The 21,958-nt window shown below is 45.1% G+C and overlaps 1 protein-coding gene across 1 annotated transcript in view; it reads left to right on the plus strand.

The window, feature by feature from the left end:
* The window catches only part of LOC121559952 (contactin-5-like), a 326,846-nt gene that overhangs the window by 242,518 nt on the left and 62,370 nt on the right, over positions 1 to 21,958 (plus strand). Inside the window, exon 13 of the mRNA XM_045219969.1 lies at positions 2,955 to 3,025. Coding sequence (XP_045075904.1) covers positions 2,955 to 3,025 — 71 coding nt within the window. The remainder of the gene's footprint in view (positions 1 to 2,954; positions 3,026 to 21,958) is intronic.

The following is a 21,958-nucleotide window of genomic DNA, read 5'->3' on the forward strand; positions in this document are numbered from 1 at the left end:
TCCACTACTTTTGACCAGGGTTTGAAGCCTTCCACTTAGGACACAGCCTGTTTCTGTTCCGGATCGTGCTGACATATGGAATCATGTAGTAACCAAAAATGTTTTCAACAAATCTAAATATATTTTATATTTAAGATTCTTCAAGTATCCACTCTTTGCCTTGATGACAGCTTTGCACACTCTTGGCATTCTCTCAACCAGCTTCACCTGGAATGCTTTTCCAACAGTCTTGAAGGAGTTCCCACATATGCTGAGCACTTGTTGGTCAAATAGCCCTTACACAGCCTGGAGGTGTGTTGGGTCATTGTCCTGTTGAAAAGCAAATGATTGTCCCACTAAGCGCAAACCAGATGGGATGGCGTATTGCTGCAGAATGCTGTGGTAGCCATGCTGGTTAAGTGTGCCTTGAATTCTAAATAAATCACTGACAGTGTCACCAGCAAAGCATCCCCACACCATCACACCTCCTCCTCCATGCATCACGGTGGAAACCACACATGCGGAGATCATCCGTTCACCTACTCTGCGTCTCACAAAGTGGAACCAAAAATCTCAAATTCATACTCATCAGACCAAAGGACAGATTTCCATCGCTCTAATTTCCATTGCTCGTGTTTCTTGGCCCAAGCAAGTATCTTCTTATTATTGGTGTCCTTTAGTAGTGGTTTCTTTGCAGCAATTCGACCATGAAGGCCTGATTCACGCATGCTCCTCTGAACAGTTGATGTTGAGATGTGTCTGTTACTTGAACTCTGTGAAGCATTTATTTGGGCTGCAATTTCTGAGGCTGGTAACTCTAATGACCTTATCCTCTGCAGCAGAGGTAACTCTGGGTCTTCCTTTCCTGTGGCGGTCATCATGAGAGCCAGTTTCATAATAGCGCTTGATGGTTTTTGCAAGTTCTAGACATTTTCCGGATTGACTGACCTTCAAATCAAATCAAATGTTATTTGCCACATGCTCCGAATACAACAGGTGTGGACCTTACAGTGAAATGCTTACTTACAAGCCCTTAACCAACAATGCAGCCCCCCCAAAAAAATATATATATTTGTAAAATAATCAGAAAAAATAACTAAAAAATCTGTACAAATATAAAAACAAAATAAAGGTAATGATGGACTGTAATTTGTCTTTGCTTATTTGAGCATTTATTTGGGCTGCAATTTCTGAGGCTTGTAACTCTAATGAACTCTTGGTCTTCCATTCCTGTGGCGGTCCTCATGAGAGCCAGTTTCATCATAGCTCTTGATGTTTTTTGTGACTGCACATGAAGAAACGTTCAAAGCTCTTGACATTTTCCATATTGACTGACCTTCATGTCTTAAAGTAATGATGGACTGTCGTTTCTCTTTGCATATTTGAGCTGTTCTTGCCATAACATGGACTTGGTCTTTTACCAAATAGGGCTATCTTCTGTATACCCCCCCACCTTGTCACAACACAACTGATTGGCTCAAACGCATTGAGAAGGAAAGACATTCCACAAATTAACTTTTAACAAGGCACACCTGTTAATTGAAATGCATTGCAGGTGACTACCTGTCACAAGTGTCAGTGTAATGTGATGGATTGAAGTCAGGCGCAGGACACAGAACTCAATGAAAACGTACTTTACTGAATAAGTAAAGAATACAACACAGACTACCTCCACACAGGGAGGAACAAACCCGCTCACCAAACGACACACGAAACGAAAAACAAACACGCACAAAACACATTGGGAGCCGCTGGGTTAAATAGGGAAGGAGTAATCACATGGGGCAACAGGTGTGTGACAATAGACAACAGGTAGAACATAGAAACATAGAACATAGATCGGCGGTAGCTAGTACTCCGGTGACGACGAACGCCGAAGCCTGCCCGAGCAAGGAGGAGGGGCAGCCTCGGCAGAATCCGTGACACTACCTCATGTGGCTGGTTGAGAGAACGTCAAGAGTGTACAAAGCTGTCATCAAGGCAAAGGGTGGCTACTTTGAAGAATCTCAAATATAAAATAGATTTTGATTTGTTTAACACTTTTTGGGTTACTACATGATTCCATATGTGTTATTTCATAGTGTTGATGTCTTCACTATTATTCTACAATGGAGAAAATAGTCCAAACAAAAGGAGGTGTGTCCAAACTTTTCACTGGTAGTGTATATATATATATATATATTTTTTTTTAATATATTTTCCTTTGTTATTTCCCCCTAACCCTACCACCGCTCCCCTAACTGAAAGGAAATCTTAACGCTACAGCATACAATGACATTATAGATGATTCTGTGCTTCCACATTTGTGGCAACAGTTTGGGGAAGGCCCTTTCCTGTTTCAGCATGACAATGCCCCCGTGCACAAAGAGAGGTCCATACAGAAATGGTTTGTTGAGATTGGTGTGGATCGAACACGTTCGGGATGAATTCGAACGTCGACTGCGAGCCATGCCTAATCGCCCAACATCAGTGCCTGACCTCACTAATGCTCTTGTGGCTGAATGGAAGCAAGTCCCCGCAGTAATGTTCCAACATCTAGTGGAAAGCCTTCCCAGAAGAGTGGAGGCTGTTATAGCAGCAAAGGGGGGACCAACTCCATATTAATGCCCATGATTTTGGAATGAGATATTTGATGAGGAGGTGTCCACATACTTTTGGTTGTGTATAATATAAATAGTGATTTTTTTATAATAAAAAAAGTGTATTCTAAATGGCATATACTGGTATTTTTCTACTTTTATGATTCCGTTTCGGTTTCTTGGGACAAGAGCTATGGGTCACCGATACTGTAGCTCTAGTGGTATTGAGTCTTGTTTTTCCACATTTCAACTGGTCTTGAGCCTCTTGAAATGAGCAGCGCTATGGGTTGAGCAGAGTTGAACTGACTTGGTAAATAACAGTCAGCTATGGTCTTGCAGGAGAGAATATATGACTTGTGATTGCTGGTGTTGTTTTTCTTGTGCCCTAACTTCCAGTCCCGTCGGTGGCCCCAGCTAATGTCAGTGGAGGGAACGGCCGCAGGCATGAACTGGTAACTTCCTGGGAGGTAAGGGCCTTTTTTAACCTCTACTCCACAACAACACTGCCCTCGCTAGCTCGCTCACACACACAGATATTCTCTCTCTCTCTCTCTCTCACTCACTCACTCACTCACTCACTCACTCACTCACTCACTCACTCACTCACTAACCCACTCCCTAACCCTACCCTCTTAACCCCACTCCATAAAACAGAACTCTCCTATTTCAGGTGCCTAGCTACTAGCATGTGACCCAGGAACTGTGTGTCTTTGATCCAAACCGAGGGCTCGAGTCAGAATAAGGCTATAAAGATAGCTTATATACCCACAGCCTGGAGCTCCTACCCACAGCCTGGAGCTCCTACCCTCAGCCTGGAGCTCCTACCCTCAGCCTGGAGCTCCTACCCTCAGCCTGGAGCTCCTACCCTCAGCCTGGAGCTCCTACCCTCAGCCTGAAGCTCCTACCCAAGTTTGACGCGTTTACATATTTTAAAGTTTGGTTTGATAAGAGTAAGATTAAAATACATTTGTCTCAATGTCCTGACGCAGGTATCAGCAGCGTTGCCTGTCTCAATGTCCTGGCGCAGGTATCAGCAGCGTTGCCTGTCTCAATGTCCTGACGCAGGTATCAGCAGCGTTGCCTGTCTCAATGTCCTGGCGCAGGTATCAGCAGCGTTGCCTGTCTCAATGTCCTGGCGCAGGTATCAGCAGCATTGCCTGTCTCAATGTCCTGGCGCAGGTATCAGCAGTGTTGCCTGTCTCAATGTCCTGGCGCAGGTATCAGCAGCGTTGCCTGTCTCAATGTCCTGGCGCAGGTATCAGCAGCGTTGCCTGTCTCAATGTCCTGACGCATGTATCAGCAGCGTTGCCTGTCTCAATGTCCTGGCGCAGGTATCAGCAGCGTTGCCTGTATCAATGTCCTGGCGCAGGTATCAGCAGCGTTGCCTGTCTCAATGTCCTGACGCAGGTATCAGCAGCGTTGCCTGTCTCAATGTCCTGACGCAGGTATCAGCAGCGTTGCCTGTCTCAATGTCCTGGCGCAGGTATCAGCAGCGTTGCATGTCTCAATGTCCTGACGCAGGTATCAGCAGCGTTGCCTTTGTCGTGGAAATTACCACGAGGGACACCTGAAGTCAATCTTAAATGAATCATTCTTTATTATCAGCAAGCTGGAGAGGTCACAGTCAAACTTAGATGCATAAAGTACCGGTCTGAAGGGAGCTCTGCCGGGGAAGTCCCATTAGATCTCTTATATACTACTTACACAGACAAGTTACATGGTTCAAAGGGTTGGTTTCTGCATGTGACTGGCACCATCTCCTATCTTAACTTATAGAACATATTGTGGGCGTTCTGCCAAAAGGTCTGAGGAGGGGGTCATGACCGTCTGCCAAAAGGTCTGAGGAGGGGGTCATGACCGTCTGCCAAAAGGTCTGAGGAGGGGGTCATGACCGTCTGCCAAAAGGTCTGAGGAGGGGTCGACCGTCTGCCAAAAGGTCTGAGGAGGGGGTCATGACCGTCTGCCAAAAGGTCTGAGGAGGGGGTCATGACCATCTACCAAAAGGTCTGAGGAGGGGGTCATGACCGTCTGCCAAAAGGTCTGAGGAGGGGGTCATGACCGTCTGCCAAAAGGTCTGAGGAGGGGGTCATGACCGTCTGCCAAAAGGTCTGAGGAGGGGGTCATGACCGTCTGCCAAAAGGTCTGAGGAGGGGGTCATGACCGTCTGCCAAATGGTCTGAGGAGGGGTCATGACCGTCTGCCAAAAGGTCTGAGGAGGGGGTCGCGACCGTCTGCCAAAAGGTCTGAGGAGGGGGTCATGACCGTCTGCCAAAATGGTCTGAGGAGGGGGTCATGACCGTCTGCCAAAAGGTCTGAGGAGGGGGTCACGACCGTCTGCCAAAAAGGTCTGAGGAGGGGGTCATGACCGTCTGCCAAAAGGTCTGAGGAGGGGGTCGCGACCGTCTGCCAAAAGGTCTGAGGAGGGGGTCGCGACCGTCTGCCAAAAGGTCTGAGGAGGGGGTCATGACCGTCTGCCAAAAGGTCTGAGGAGGGGGTCGCGACCGTCTGCCAAAAGGTCTGAGGAGGGGGTCACGACCGTCTGCCAAAAGGTCTGAGGAGGGGGTCACGACCGTCTGAGGAGGGGTCGCGACCGTCTGCCAAAAGGTCTGAGGAGGGGGGTCATGACCGTCTGCCAAAAGGTCTGAGGAGGGGGTCGCGACCGTCTGCCAAAAGGGTCTGAGGAGGGGGTCATGACCGTCTGCCAAAAGGTCTGAGGAGGGGGTCATGACCGTCTGCCAAAAGGTCTGAGGAGGGGGTCATGACCGTCTGCCAAAAGGTCTGAGGAGGGGGTCATGACCGTCTGCCAAAAGGTCTGAGGAGGGGGTCATGACCGTCTGCCAAAAGGTCTGAGGAGGGGGTCATGACCGTCTGCCAAAAGGTCTGAGGAGGGGGTCATGACCGTCTGCCAAAAGGTCTGAGGAGGGGGTCATGACCGTCTGCCAAAAGGTCTGAGGAGGGGTCATGACCGTCTGCCAAAAGGTCTGAGGAGGGGGTCATGACCGTCTGCCAAAAGGTCTGAGGAGGGGGTCATGACCGTCTGCCAAAAGGTCTGAGGAGGGGGTCATGACCGTCTTCCCCTTATATCTCTACCCAGCACCTACAGGAACCAATGATTGTATGAGACAAGATATACAATTCAAGGCTGTCTCCAGACTATACATTTTCCCTCCACATTCCCTACTTTTATCACTTCTATGATAATAATCGTTCAAAATGTATGAGATAGACACTTCATTCTGGGTTACACAATCTAATTAGCATGGTGATACTATCATCATAATAAAGGTTATACTTCTATTAACGAGTGAATTTATCCAAAATACACAAACATACACAGCATGTTAATAACACAATTAGGCAAACTAAGCAAAAAAATAAACGCTGCAGCCCATTTGGCAACTTCCAAACAGGGATTCCAATCAAGTTGCAAGCATCTGGTTGTGGGGAATTATTCTTACTAACAGTGGCGATGTAGTCGGTGAGATCAGTCATATTAGAAGTGTGATCTGGGACAAAAGTGCAACATTTATTGCCAATGATTGCATGAGTGCCCCCCAATTTACACCATTTTTTTTTGTTCCCCATTCAATTGTTCCAAGGCATTTCGAGTAGCATTGCCAATTTTCTTTACGTGTCTAGGGATGTCAGGAATTTGGTCTAGGGCACATGCAACTCCATACCCAGAAAAAAAAAACACACCAAAGAACCTGGAGGCAGGTGCCTGAGTGTGAGTGATGTCAGCTAAAGACCTCTTATCTCTCCACATTCCAGGATGAGATTCCTCTCTCTCTCTCTCTCTCTCTCTCTCTCTCTCTCTCTCTCTCTCTCTCTCTCTCTCTCTCTTTGTCTCTCTCTCTCCTCTCTCTCTTCTCTCTCTGTCTCTCTCTCCTCTCTCTGTCTCTCTTCTCTCTCTGTCTCTCTCTGTCTCTCTCTGTCTCTCTCTGTCTCTCTCTGTCTCTCTCTCCTCTCTCTCTTTGTCTCTCTCTCTCCTCTGTCTCTCTCTCTCTGTCTCGCTCTCTCTGTCTCTCTCTCTCTCTCTGAATCATAGGACTTCTTCCTAATTATCAGTGTTTACATATTACATTTAAATGTCACCCAATGTCTCTAGCCTTTCTAGTGAGGGTGATCAGGCCTCACCAGAAAGTCAGAACAGAGGTCAGAGGTCATTCAACCCCATTAAGTGAGTGTTTCTTTCCCTTTTCTTCCCCTGTACCTCAGACTCATTTCAAACATTCCAAACATCTAGTGTACCAGGTTTACATTGGGGTTTTTCAGTACATTTCTTATCAAGAGAATTTACATGTGTGCAATTAAATCTCGGACAACAGATACTTCAGAATATTTCATTTGTGTGCCCTTTAAGGTGCATCCTTTCTAACCCTTTCTAACCCACTAAAACCAAAATGGAAATCAAACACAGTTTTGACACCACTAACAAATATTGATAACAGGTGTGTTGTGTGTGGGTGCTGGCGTGTGTGGTAAAACAAACAAAATGGCCGGGTCTTACTTAATTTGGGAGCTCCCTTAACAGCCGGATCCGAGTACCTTTATACTGTATAGTACACAGTCTCAATAACTGCTCTCCTAAGGCACCTGCCTCAGGAAGCCTTTCAAAGGGAGAGATACAGAATCATTGGTAAACCTGGTAGTGGACATTCATCAGTCCTGGAAGAAAATCAAGTTTACTGCATCTTGGGCAGGAAGTCTTCATAAAACATTGCGTATACAGAATCCTACTTCAGACACATCAGAGGATACAGTGTCCCGTTAAGATGTATTGGCACCTTCTAAAGTGAACAATCCCAGAGCCCCTTTCTTGTAATCTTATCATTTTGGCCTGTTGCATTGACATATGATCTGTACTGACTGTGACATCAACTAGTCAAAATGTGAAACCTGTTGTTTGACAAATCTGCTGGGTCCTTCAGAAAGCTGGTGCTTATCAGCTCAATATTCGGTACTAAAAACATTTACTTGGATCTACTTCAATTCTCGACACAGTTCCACGTAATGGAAACAGATTATTGTTTTAGATGACATGACCTTCTTACTTAACTCACTGGTGCTACCCGAACTACAGAACTGAGTAATAATAATTGGAAATTGTCAAGAACGTCTCTTATTCAATTACTCATACCTCTGTCCCACTGTGTCCCTTACAGCCTGTTTGAGTTCAGTGAGTCCTGGCGGCCAATCTATTTGTCCTCAGGAAGCTTATCTCTAACCCAAACACCAGATTGCAGCCTCTAATATAATGTCCCAAGACTCAATCCCTCTGTTCGTCATGTGACCTTGTATTGAAACATTTATTTCTTCATATTACTAAGATATTATATTATTAGTGCGCTACAGTGGCTTGTGAAAGTATTCACCCCCCTTGGCATTTTCCCTATTTTGTTGCCTTACAACCTGGAATTGAAATTAATTTTTTTGGGGTTTGTATTATTTGATCTACACAACATGCCTACCACTTTGAAGATGCAAAATATTTTTTTATTGTGAAACAAACAACAAATAAGACAAAAAATATATTAAAAACTTTAACCGTATCTTTATCAAATGATCCATAAAGGGACCAACCTGAACTTCTCAGAATACTTTTTACAACACTTACGTACGTCTACGTGTGGGTGTGCCAGTTCTATATTATAATAATTTTGTCCATTCTTACTTTATCAAATCTCTAGTCACCCATTATACTCTTCTTCACAAATTCTTCCTTTACATTTCTTACATTTTTTGTCATTTAGCAGACACTCTTATCCAGAGCGACTTACAGTTAGTGAGTGCATGCATTTTATTTCATACACTAGTGTTCTTTTCATACAGGGGTTTAAATATTTACACTAGTGTTCTATTCATACAGGGATTTAAATATTTACACTAGTGTTCTATTTAACAGCATATTCGGGAATAGTACTTTCTCCTTTAATCTCTTCACATACACAATAACGCTATAAATCAAACTCCAATGGTGAGACATGTTATCCTCTGTTGAGACATATTATCCTCTACCTGTAGATCCGACAGGCGGTGGTGGACAGAACCCGTAGATAACGTCATCTGACCAGAGTACCTTTTTTCATATGTTTGGGGAGTCTCCCACATGCCTTTTGGCAAACACCAAATGTGTTTCCTTATTTTTTGTCTTTAAGCAATGGCTTTTTTCTGGCCACTCTTCCGTAAAGCCCAGCTCCGTGGAGTGTACGGCTTAAAGTGGTCCTATGGACAGATACTCCAATCTCCGATGTGGTCTCTTTGTTGCCTCTCTGATTAATGCCCTCCTTGCCTGGTCCGTGAGTTTTGGTGGGCGGCCCTCTCTTGGCAGGTTTGTTAATGGATTTAATGGTGGTCCATGGGATGTTCAAAGTTTCTGATATTTTTTTTATAACCCAACCCTGATCTGTACTTCTCCACAACTTTGTCCCTGACCTGTTTGGAGGGTTCCTTGGTCTTCATGGTGGCGCTTGCTTGGTGGTGCCCCTTGCTCAGTGGTGTTGCAGACTCTGGGGCCTTTCAGAACTTGTGTATATATACTGAGATCATGTGACAGACTATGTGACACTTAGATTGCACACAGGTGGACTTTATTTAATGAATTATGTGATTTCTGAAGGTAATTGGTTGCACCAGATCTTATTTAGGGGCTTCATAGCACACTTACTCTGCTAAAAAAATTAAGGGAACACTTAAACAACACAATGTAACTCCAAGTCAGTCACATTTCTGTGAAATCAAACTGTCCACTTAGGAAGCAACACTGATTGACAATACATTTCACATGCTGTTGTGCAAATGGAATAGACAACAGGTGGAAATTATAGGCAATTAGCAAGACACCCCCAATAAAGAAGTGGTTCTGCAGGTGGTGACCACAGACCACTTCTCAGTTCTTATGCTTCCTGGCTGATGTTTTGGTCACTTTTGAATGCTGGCGGTGCTTTCACTCTAGTGGTAGCATGAGACAGAGTCTACAACCCACACAAGTGGCTCAGGTAGTGCAGCTCATCCAGGATGGCACATCAATGCGAGCTGTGGCAAGAAGGTTTGCTGTGTCTGTCAGCGTAGTGTCCAGAGCATGGAGGCGCTACCAGGAGACAGGCCAGTACATCAGGAGACGTGGAGGAGGCCGTAGGAGGGCAACAACCCAGCAGCAGGACCGCTACCTCCGCCTTTGTGCAAGGAGGAGCAGGAGGAGCACTGCCAGAGCCCTGCAAAATGACCTCCAGCAGGCCACAAATGTGCATGTGTCTGCTCAAACGGTCAGAAACAGACTCCATGAGCATGGTATGAGGGCCCGACGTCCACAGGTGGGGGTTGTGCTTACAGCCCAACACCGTGCAGGACGTTTGGCGTTTGCCAGAGAACACCAAGATTGGCAAATTTGCCACTGGCGCCCTGTGCTCTTCACAGATGAAAGCAGGTTCACACTGAGCACATGTGACAGACGTGACAGAGTCTGGAGACGCCGGGAGAACGTTCTGCTGCCTGCAACATCCTCCAGCATGACCGGTTTGGCGGTGGGTCAGTCATGGTGTGGGGTGGCATTTCTTTGGGGGCCGCACAGCCCTCCATGTGCTCGCCAGAGGTAGCCTGACTGCCATTAGGTACCGAGATGAGATCCTCAGACCCCTTGTGAGACCATATGCTGGTGAGGTTGGCCCTGGGTTCCTCCTAATGCAAGACAATGCTAGACCTCATGTGGCTGGAGTGTGTCAGCAGTTCCTGCAAGAGGAAGGCATTGATGCTATGGACTGGCCCGCCCGTTCCCCAGACCTGAATCCAATTGAGCACATCTGGGACATCATGTCTCGCTCCATCCACTAACGCCACGTTGCACCACAGACTGTCCAGGAGTTGGCGGATGCTTTAGTCCAGGTCTGGGAGGAGATCCGCCACCTCATCAGGAGCATGCCCAGGCGTTGTAGGGAGGTCATACAAGCATGTGGAGGCCTCACACACTACTGAGCCTAATTTTGACTTGTTTTAAGGACATTACATCAAAGTTGGATCAGCCTGTAGTGTGGTTTTCCACTTTAATTTTGAGGGTGACTCCAAATCCAGACCTCCATGGGTTGATAAATTTTATTTCCATTGATAATTTTTGTGTGATTTTGTTGTCAGCACATTCAACTCTGTAAAGAAAAAAGTATTTAATAAGATTATTTCATTCATTCAGATCTAGGATGTGTTATTTTAGTATTCCCTTTATTTTTTTGAGCAGTGTATATATATTGAGATCATGTGCACACAGGTGGACTTTATTTAACTAATTATGTGACTTCTGAAGGTAATTGGTAGCACCAGATCTTATTTAGGGGTTTCGTAGCAAAGTGGGTGAATACACATGCACGCACCACTTTTCCGTATTTTTTATTATTATTATTTTTTTTAAACAAGTTATTTTTTTCATTTCACTTCACCAATTTGGACTATTTTGTGTATGTCCATTACATGAAATCCAAATAAAAATCAATTTAAATTACAGGTTGTAATGCAACAAAATAGGAAAAACGCCAAGGGGGATGAGTAGTTTTGCAAGGAACTTTAATTGCATATCAAACGAATTGCTATATCCCCCTCTTACTATGTAAAACACTTTATATGAATCTAATAAATTATTATTTATTATGGTTCAATGTAGGTTTTTCCTTTCTTGTTTAAAAAGTGATTTGGTTTATTCAGTCGTCGGTTTCAGTTGATATTTCTTATATTATTTTATATAATTATTATATTTGTTCTTTAGTGTAAAATGTGGATAATATTTGGTACCGTCTCTTACATGAGTATGTCGTACCAAGTAGCAGTTAGTTGTTTCAGATTTCCTGCTTTAATAAGAGACAATCTTGTTATTACAACATTATTGTTATAAAGCTGTTACATGTTTGTTGACATCTGATGGACTATATTGTTGTGCGCCGACAGTTCTGTTCCTAGTTAGTGTGTGCGGTGCCTGCATGTTTTGGTCTTATCTGCAGCAGTGTGGAATGAAAGATTATGAAGCTGTAGTCTCCCTAGAGAGCGGTAATCATCATTAACCTTCAGTCTCCATCCAATCCCCCATAAAGCCATGCAGGGATGTTTAGGAACATCTGCTGTCCCTCTCCTTCTTTACAACACAACTTCATCAATCTGCAGCCACGTTACCACCATATTAGGGTGGAATGTTTGTCATCTGAGAGAGCACCTTTGGCTCTATCTCAAGAGTAGTGGGGATAGAGAATTGGCTGAGTCTCAAATGGCACCGTAGGGATCTGGTCAAAAGTAGTGCACTATATAGGGAATAGGGTGCCATTTCGGATGCAGTCATTGTGATTGTGCAGAGGAAAGGACGCATAGTCAAGTGAACAAAGCTGTAGGATATGAAATGGGGGCAGTTAAAGGTGCTATTGACTGGGGAGTGAGGGACCAGATGTGGATGTAGGTGATGGTTATTCTTATTAAGTACACCATGCAGGTCCAACTGTCACTGATATATCACCTATGGTTCATGGTCAAAAGTTGTACACTATATAGGGAATAGTGTGCCATTTGGAACGCATGTTAGGAGAAGCACACCTTAGTGTAGCATTATGGGGGATAAAGGCCCAGGTTCCAGATAGTAGGATGTTTATCTGGGCTGTTCGGCAGTGCTCTGATGTTCGGCAGTGCTCTGCTCCAGATAGTAGGATGTTTATCTGGGCTGTTCGGCAGTGCTCTGATGTTCGGCAGTGCTCTGCTCCAGATAGTAGGATGTTTATCTGGGCTGTTCGGCAGTGCTCTGATGTTCGGCAGTGCTCTGCTCCAGATAGTAGGATGTTTATCTGGGCTGTTCGGCAGTGCTCTGATGTTCGGCAGTGCTCTGCTCCAGATAGTAGGATGTTTATCTGGGCTGTTCGGCAGTGCTCTGATGTTCGGCAGTGCTCTGCTCCAGATAGTAGGATGTTTATCTGGGCTGTTCGGCAGTGCTCTGATGTTCGGCAGTGCTCTGCTCCAGATAGTAGGATGTTTATCTGGGAAAAGAAGAGGACAGAGTATGCCACCTTTCCAATCTACGGAGCTGTAGTGGAGCAGGTTGAGAGCTTCAAGTTCCTTGGTGTCCACATCATCAACAAACTAACATGGTCCAAGCACACCAAGACAGTCGTGAAGAGGGCACGACAAAACCTATTCCCCCTAAGGAGACTGATAAGATTTGGCATGGGTCCTCAGATCCTCAAAAGGTTGTGCAGCTGCACCATCGAGAGCATCCTGACTGGATGCATCACTGCTTGGTATGGCAACTGCTAGGCCTCCGACCGCAAGGCACTACAGAGGGTAGTGCGTACGGCCCAGTACATCACTGGGGCCAAGCTTCCTGCCATCCAGGACCTCTATACCAGGTGGTCAGAGGAAGGCCCTAAAAATTGTCAAAGACTCCAGCCACCCTAGTCATAGACTGTTCTCTCTGCTACCGCACGGCAAGCGGTACCGGAGCGCCAAGTCTAGGTCCAAAAGGCTTCTAAACAGCTTCTACCCCCAAGCCATAAGACTCCTGAACATCTATTCAAATGGCTACCCAGACTATTTGGATTGCCCCCCACCCCCTCTTTTACGCTGCTGCTACTCTCTGTTTATTATCTATGCATAGTCACTTTAAAACTCTACCCACATGTACATATTACCTCAATTACCTCGACTAACCGGTGCCCCCGCACATTGACTCGGTACCGGTACCCCCCTGTATATCGCCTCGCTATTGTTATATTTACTGCTGCTCTTTAATTATTTAATTTTAAAAAATCATACAAAATAATTGTTTAATTCTTTCTTAAAACGGCATTGCTGGTTAAGGGCTTGTAAGTAAGCATTTCAATGTAACCTGTTGCATTCGGCGCATGTGTCAAATAAAATTTGATTTGATTTGCTAGGGCTAGGCTGGCTAACGGGGACTCCGAGGGCTAGGCTAGCTGGGGGGGGCTTCTAAGGCTGGCTAAGGGAGAAGCCATCACACACACACACACACGCACGCACACACACACACACACATTCATCCTGCTTAATAACCTGACTGAGCCCAATACCTTGGCTGCCCCAGCCCCACCCACAGCCCAAGCCCCACCCCCAGCCCTCTCACACGCTCTGGCTGCCAGAAGCAGCTCTCACACCATCCTGCTCCGTCTGTTTCAATATTCATCTCCATTGATCACAGACATGCTGCAGCCAGAAGCATGTAGCTGGATCTGGACCCAGGGCTTAGTCCCAAATGCCACCTTATTCTCTATATAGTGCACTGCTTTAGACCAGGACCCATAGGACCCAGAGGGCTCTGGTCAAATGTAGTGCACTATATAGAGAACAGGGTATCATTTGGGACACAGCCCAGGATAAATAATATGACTCAAAATGACAAGTCCTGAGAAAGAGGGACACGTCACACATGTAAGTAGGTCATGAGGACATTGACTTGTGATGCCCTCCAAATGGATGAGGACCTCCAAATGGATGATCATCACTGATGAGTGATCAGTTCTTACATCAGTGTTCGGTTTAAAGTGATTCATCAATCCACTTGTATCTACAGTGCATAGTAAGGGAATCAGAATCAATCAGTAAGGGAATCAGAATCAATCAACTTGTATCTATAGTAAGGGAATCAGAATCAATCCACGTGTATCTATAGTAAGGGAATCAGAATCAATCAGTAAGGGAATCAGAATCAATCCACGTGTATCTATAGTAAGGGAATCAGAATCAATCCACGTGTATCTATAGTAAGGGAATCAGAATCAATCAACTTGTATCTATAGTAAGGGAATCAGAATCAATCCACTTGTATCTATAGTAAGGGAATCAGAATCAATCCACTTGTATCTATAGTAAGGGAATCAGAATCAATCTACTTGTATCTATAGTAAAGGAATCAGAATCAAGCCACTTGTATCTATAGTAAAGGAATCAGAATCAAGCCACTTGTATCTATAGTAAAGGAATCAGAATCAAGCCACTTGTATCTATAGTAAAGGAATCAGAATCAAGCCACTTGTATCTATAGTAAAGGAATCAGAATCAATCCACTTGTATCTATAGTAAAGGAATCAGAATCAATTCACTTGTATCTAAAGTAAGGGAAACAGACAGGATACACAAATAATATGACTCAAAATGACAAGTCCTGATGAAAGAGGGACGCTTGTCATCAAAGAGCATGACATTTACATTTCAGCCTGGGAAGCTACTGGGATTCAGCTGGGACTTTGTGACATTATGATTTAATTACTGTTTGTTTAGTGTTTCATTTGCAGACATTCATATAATCATATCACCAAAGAGGTTATTGAAAAAAAGAAAATGTAAATGAAGCATGCGAGTAATACAACACGTAATAAATGGATGTTATTTCTAGATAAACCGCTGATGGTATTGTGTGACAGGGGCCGTAGACACAAGCGTCATTTCAAGGGAGCAGTGATTTACATTTTTACATTTTAGTCGTTTAGCAGACGCTCTTATCCAGAGGATTCGAACCAAGATCTCCAGTGGCACAGCTAGCACTGGGAGGCCAGTGATGTAGCGGTAAAGAAAATATGTGTTTAAACACTGTTCGCCCTTCCCCGTTCCTGAGTAAAGTAACGCTCTCTATATTTTCAATACATTTTTCCGGGATATAAACAAGGTATGTAAACAGAGTTTATGTGCGTTTACCTTCCACTACACCACTGTAAGGGAAGAATACATATGTACCTGACTGTCAGCTTGGGTCTCCTGCATGCCACAAAACTGTGTTAATCCACCGAGCTAGAGACTAACATTAGAATTAGTGTTCAAGCTAGATTAGATGAGATGCGCTTGTCTGCTTTGCTGCATGGTTGATTGGTCAGGTCTTCACTATTATTCTACAATGTAGAAAGTAGTAAAAATAAAGACAAACCCTGGAATGAGTAGGTGTGTCCAAACTTTTGACTAGTACTGTATGTTACCTAAGGGGTCCAACCAAGCAGAAGGGTTAAAGGGATGACATTTCCATATACTGTAGCTGTGACAGATTCCTCTCATTTCTCTACTCTGTTTTTGATTTGCTCTAGGTACAAGGTGATGTATATACAAGTTGCTCTAGGTACAAGTTGCTCTAGGTACAAGGTGCTCTTGGTACAAGGTGCTATAGGTACAAGGTGCTCTAGGTAAAACTTGCTCTAGGTAAGAGTTGCTCTAGGTACAAGGTGCTGTATATACAAGGGTCTCTAGGTACAAGGTGCTGTATATACAAGGTGCTCTAGGTACAAGGTGCTCTAGGTACAAGGTGCTCTAGGTACAAGGGTCTCTAGGTACAATGTGCTCTAGGTACAAGGGTCTCTAGGTAAGAGTAGCTCTAGGTACAAGGTGCTGTATATACAAGGGGCTCTAGGTACAAGGTGCTGTATATACAAGTTGGCCAAGGTACATGGTACTCTAGGTACAAGTTGCTCTAGGTACAAGGGTATGTAGGTACAAGGTGCTCTAGGTACAAGGTGCTCTAGGTACAAGGTGCTCTCGGTACAAGGTGCTCTAGGTACAAGGTGCGGTATATACAAGGGGCTCTAGGTACAAGGTGCTGTATATACAAGGTGGTCAAGGTACAGGGTGCTCTAGGTTCAAGGGTCTGTAGGTACAAGGTGCTCTAGGTACAAGTTGCTCTAGGTTCAAGGGTCTGTATGTACAAGGTGCTCTAGGTACAAGGTGCTCTAGTTACAAGTTGCTCTAGTCAGAAGGGTCTCTAGGTAGAAGGGTCTCTAGGTACAAGTTGCTCTAGGTACAAGTTGCTCTAGGTACAAGGTGCTCTAGGTACAAGGTGCTGTATATACAAGGGGCTCTAGGTACAAGGTGCTCTAGGTACAAGGTGCTGTATATACAAGGTGCTCTAGGTACAAGGTGCTCAAGATACAAGGTGCTCTAGGTACAAGGTGCTCTAGGTACAAGTTTCTCTAGGTCAGGTGCTGTATATACAAGGTGGTCTAGGTACAGGGTGCTCTAGGTACAAGTTGCTCTAGGTTCAAGGGTCTGTAGGTACAAGGTGCTCTAGGTACAAGGTGCTTCCGGTACAATGTGCTCTAGGTACAAGGTGCTCTAGTTACAAGCTGCTCTAGGCAGAAGGGTCTCTAGGTAGAAGGGTCTCTAGGTACAAGTTGCTCTAGGTACAAGGTCCTCTAGGTACAAGGTGCTCTAGGTAAAATGTGCTCTTGGTACAAGGTGCTCTAGGTACAAGGTGCTGTATATACAAGGTGCTCTAGGTACAAGGTGCTCAAGATACAAGGTGCTCTAGGTACAAGGTGCTCTAGGTACACGTTTCTCTAGGCCAGGTGCTGTATATACAAGGTGGTCTAGGTACAAGGTGCTCTATGTAAGAGTTGCTCTAGGTACAAGGTCCTCTAGGTACAAGGTGCTCTAGGTAAAATGTGCTCTTGGTACAAGGTGCTCTAGGTACAAGGTGCTGTATATACAAGGTGCTCTAGGTACAAGGTGCTCAAGATACAAGGTGCTCTAGGTACAAGTTTCTCTAGGTACAAGGTGCTGTATATACAAGGGTCTCTAGGTACAAGGTGCTGTATATACAAGGGGCTCTAGGTACAAGGTGCTGTATATACAAGGGGCTCTAGGTACAAGGTGCTCTAGGTACAAGGTGCTCTAGGTACAAGGTGCTGTATATGCAAGGGCCTCTAGGTACAAGGTGCTCTAGGTACAAGGTGCTCTAGGTACAAGGTGCTCTAGGTACAAGGTGCTCTAGGTACAAGGTGCTGTATATGCAAGGGCCTCTAGGTACAAGTTACTCTAGGTACAAGGTGCTCTAGGTACAAGGTGCTGTATATACAATTTGCTCTAGGTACAAGGCACTCTAGGTACAAGAAGCTGTATATACAAGGGGCTCTAGGTACAAGGTGCTGTATATACAAGTTGCTCTAGGTACAAGGTGCTCTAGGTACAAGTTGCTCTAGGTACAAGGTGCTGTAATACAAGTTGCTCTAGGTACAATTAACTCTAGGTACAAGGTGCTCTCGGTACAAGGTGCAGTATATACAAGGGTCTCTAGGTACAAGGTGCTGTATATACAAGGTGCTCTAGGTACAAGGTGCTGTATATACAAGGTGCTCTAGGTACAAGGTGCTCTAGGTACAAGGTGCTCTAGGTACATGGTTCTGTATATACAAGGTGATCTAGGTACAAGCTTCTCAAGGTACAAGGTGCTCTAGGTACAAGGGGCTCTAGGTACAAGGGGCTCTAGGTACAAGGTGCTCTATGTACAAGGTGCTCTAGGTACAAGGTGCTCTATGTACAAGGTGCTTTAGGTACAAGGTGCTCTATGTACAAGGTGCTCTAGGTACAAGGTGCTGTATATACAAGGTGCTCTAGGTACAAGGTGCTCAAGATACAAGGTGCTCTAGGTACAAGTTTCTCTAGGTACAAGGTGCTGTATATACAAGGGTCTCTAGGTACAAGGTGCTGTATATACAAGGGGCTCTAGGTACAAGGTGATGTATATACAAGGGGCTCTAGGTACAAGGTGCTCTAGGTACAAGGTGCTCTAGGTACAAGGTGCTGTATATGCAAGGGCCTCTAGGTACAAGGTGCTCTAGGTACAAGGTGCTCTAGGTACAAGGTGCTCTAGGTACAAGGTGCTCTAGGTACAAGGTGCTGTATATGCAAGGGCCTCTAGGTACAAGTTACTCTAGGTACAAGGTGCTCTAGGTACAAGGTGCTGTATATACAATTTGCTCTAGGTACAAGGCACTCTAGGTACAAGAAGCTGTATATACAAGGGGCTCTAGGTACAAGGTGCTGTATATACAAGTTGCTCTAGGTACAAGGTGCTCTAGGTACAAGTTGCTCTAGGTACAAGGTGCTGTAATACAAGTTGCTCTAGGTACAATTAACTCTAGGTACAAGGTGCTCTCGGTACAAGGTGCAGTATATACAAGGGTCTCTAGGTACAATGTGCTGTATATACAAGGGGCTCTAGGTACAAGGTGCTGTATATGCAAGGTGCTCTAGTTACAAGTTGCTCTAGTCAGAAGGGTCTCTAGGTAGAAGGGTCTCTAGGTACAAGTTGCTCTAGGTACAAGTTGCTCTAGGTACAAGGTGCTCTAGGTACAAGGTGCTGTATATACAAGGGGCTCTAGGTACAAGGTGCTCTAGGTACAAGGTGCTGTATATACAAGGTGCTCTAGGTACAAGGTGCTCAAGATACAAGGTGCTCTAGGTACAAGGTGCTCTAGGTAGAAGTTTCTCTAGGTCAGGTGCTGTATATACAAGGTGGTCTAGGTACAGGGTGCTCTAGGTACAAGTTGCTCTAGGTTCAAGGGTCTGTAGGTACAAGGTGCTCTAGGTACAAGGTGCTTCCGGTACAATGTGCTCTAGGTACAAGGTGCTCTAGTTACAAGCTGCTCTAGGCAGAAGGGTCTCTAGGTAGAAGGGTCTCTAGGTACAAGTTGCTCTAGGTACAAGGTCCTCTAGGTACAAGGTGCTCTAGGTAAAATGTGCTCTTGGGACAAGGTGCTCTAGGTACAAGGTGCTGTATATACAAGGTGCTCTAGGTACAAGGTGCTCAAGATACAAGGTGCTCTAGGTACAAGGTGCTCTAGGTACACGTTTCTCTAGGCCAGGTGCTGTATATACAAGGTGGTCTAGGTACAAGGTGCTCTATGTAAGAGTTGCTCTAGGTACAAGGTCCTCTAGGTACAAGGTGCTCTAGGTAAAATGTGCTCTTGGTACAAGGTGTTCTAGGTACAAGGTGCTGTATATACAAGGTGCTCTAGGTACAAGGTGCTCAAGATACAAGGTGCTCTAGGTACAAGTTTCTCTAGGTACAAGGTGCTGTATATACAAGGGTCTCTAGGTACAAGGTGCTGTATATACAAGGGGCTCTAGGTACAAGGTGCTGTATATACAAGGGGCTCTAGGTACAAGGTGCTCTAGGTACAAGGTGCTCTAGGTACAAGGTGCTGTATATGCAAGGGCCTCTAGGTACAAGGTGCTCTAGGTACAAGGTGCTCTAGGTACAAGGTGCTCTAGGTACAAGGTGCTCTAGGTACAAGGTGCTGTATATGCAAGGGCCTCTAGGTACAAGTTACTCTAGGTACAAGGTGCTCTAGGTACAAGGTGCTGTATATACAATTTGCTCTAGGTACAAGGCACTCTAGGTACAAGAAGCTGTATATACAAGGGGCTCTAGGTACAAGGTGCTGTATATACAAGTTGCTCTAGGTACAAGGTGCTCTAGGTACAAGTTGCTCTAGGTACAAGGTGCTGTAATACAAGTTGCTCTAGGTACAATTAACTCTAGGTACAAGGTGCTCTCGGTACAAGGTGCAGTATATACAAGGGTCTCTAGGTACAAGGGGCAGTATATACAAGGTGCTCTAGGTACAAGGTGCTGTATATACAAGGTGCTCTAGGTACAAGGTGCTCTAGGTACAAGGTGCTCTAGGTACATGGTTCTGTATATACAAGGTGATCTAGGTACAAGCTTCTCAAGGTACAAGGTGCTCTAGGTACAAGGTGCTCTAGGTACAAGGGGCTCTAGGTACAAGGTGCTCTAGGTACAAGGTGCTCTATGTACAAGGTGCTCTAGGTACAAGGTGCTCTATGTACAAGGTGCTTTAGGTACAAGGTGCTCTATGTACAAGGTGCTCTAGGTACAAGGTGCTCTATGTACAAGGGGCTCTAGGTACAAGGGGCTCTATGTACAAGGTGATCTAGGTACAAGGGTCTCTAGGTACAAGGTGCTCTAGGTACAAGGTGCTGTATATACAAGGGTCTCTAGGTACAATGTGCTGTATATACAAGGGGCTCTAGGTACAATGTGCTGTATATGCAAGGGCCTCTAGGTACAAGGTGCTCTAGGTACAAGGTGCTGTATATACAAGGGTCTCTAGGTACAATGTGCTGTATATACAAGGGGCTCTAGGTACAAGGTGCTGTATATGCAAGGGCCTCTAGGTACAAGGTGCTCTAGGTACAAGGTGCTCTAGGTACAAGGTGCTCTAGGTACAAGGTGCTGTATATGCAAGGGCCTCTAGATACAAGTTACTCTAGGTACAAGGTGCTCTAGGTACAAGGTGCTGTATATACAATTTGCTCTACGTACAAGGCGCTCTAGGTACAAGAAGCTGTATATAAAAGGGGCTCTAGGTACAAGGTGCTGTATATACAAGTTGCTCTAGGTACAAGGGGCTCTATGTACAAGGTGCTCTAGGTACAAGGGGCTCTAGGTACAAGGTGCTGTATATACAAGTTGCTTTAGGTACAAGGGGCTCTATGTACAAGGTGCTCTAGGTACAAGGGTCTCTAGGTACAAGGTGCTCTAGGTACAAGGTGCTGTATATACAAGGGGCTCTAGGTACAAGGTGCTGTATATGCAAGGGCCTCTAGGTACAAGGTGCTCTAGGTACAAAGTGCTCTGGGTACAAGGTGCTCTAGGTACAAGGTGCTCTAGGTACAAGGTGCTGTATATGCAAGGGCCTCTAGATACAAGTTACTCTAGGTACAAGGTGCTCTAGGTACAAGGTGCTGTATATACAATTTGCTCTACGTACAAGGCGCTCTAGGTACAAGAAGCTGTATATACAAGGGGCTCTAGGTACAAGGTGATGTATATACAAGTTGCTCTAGGTACAAGGTGCTCTAGGTACAAGTTGCTCTAGGTACAAGGTGCTGTATATACAAGTTGCTCTAGGTACAATTAACTCTAGGTACAAGGTGCTCTCGGTACAAGGTGCTCTATGTACAAGGTGCTCTAGGTACAAGGTGCTCTATGTACAAGGTGCTTTAGGTACAAGGTGCTCTATGTACAAGGTGCTCTAGGTACAAGGTGCTCTATGTACAAGGGGCTCTAGGTACAAGGGGCTCTATGTACAAGGTGATCTAGGTACAAGGGTCTCTAGGTACAAGGTGCTCTAGGTACAAGGTGCTGTATATACAAGGGTCTCTAGGTACAATGTGCTGTATATACAAGGGGCTCTAGGTACAATGTGCTGTATATGCAAGGGCCTCTAGGTACAAGGTGCTCTAGGTACAAGGTGCTGTATATACAAGGGTCTCTAGGTACAATGTGCTGTATATACAAGGGGCTCTAGGTACAAGGTGCTGTATATGCAAGGGCCTCTAGGTACAAGGTGCTCTAGGTACAAGGTGCTCTAGGTACAAGGTGCTCTAGGTACAAGGTGCTGTATATGCAAGGGCCTCTAGATACAAGTTACTCTAGGTACAAGGTGCTCTAGGTACAAGGTGCTGTATATACAATTTGCTCTACGTACAAGGCGCTCTAGGTACAAGAAGCTGTATATACAAGGGGCTCTAGGTACAAGGTGCTGTATATACAAGTTGCTCTAGGTACAAGGGGCTCTATGTACAAGGTGCTCTAGGTACAAGGGGCTCTAGGTACAAGGTGCTGTATATACAAGTTGCTC

This window comes from Coregonus clupeaformis, chromosome 6, assembly GCF_020615455.1.
Source record: "Coregonus clupeaformis isolate EN_2021a chromosome 6, ASM2061545v1, whole genome shotgun sequence".
Lineage (NCBI taxonomy): Eukaryota > Metazoa > Chordata > Actinopteri > Salmoniformes > Salmonidae > Coregonus > Coregonus clupeaformis.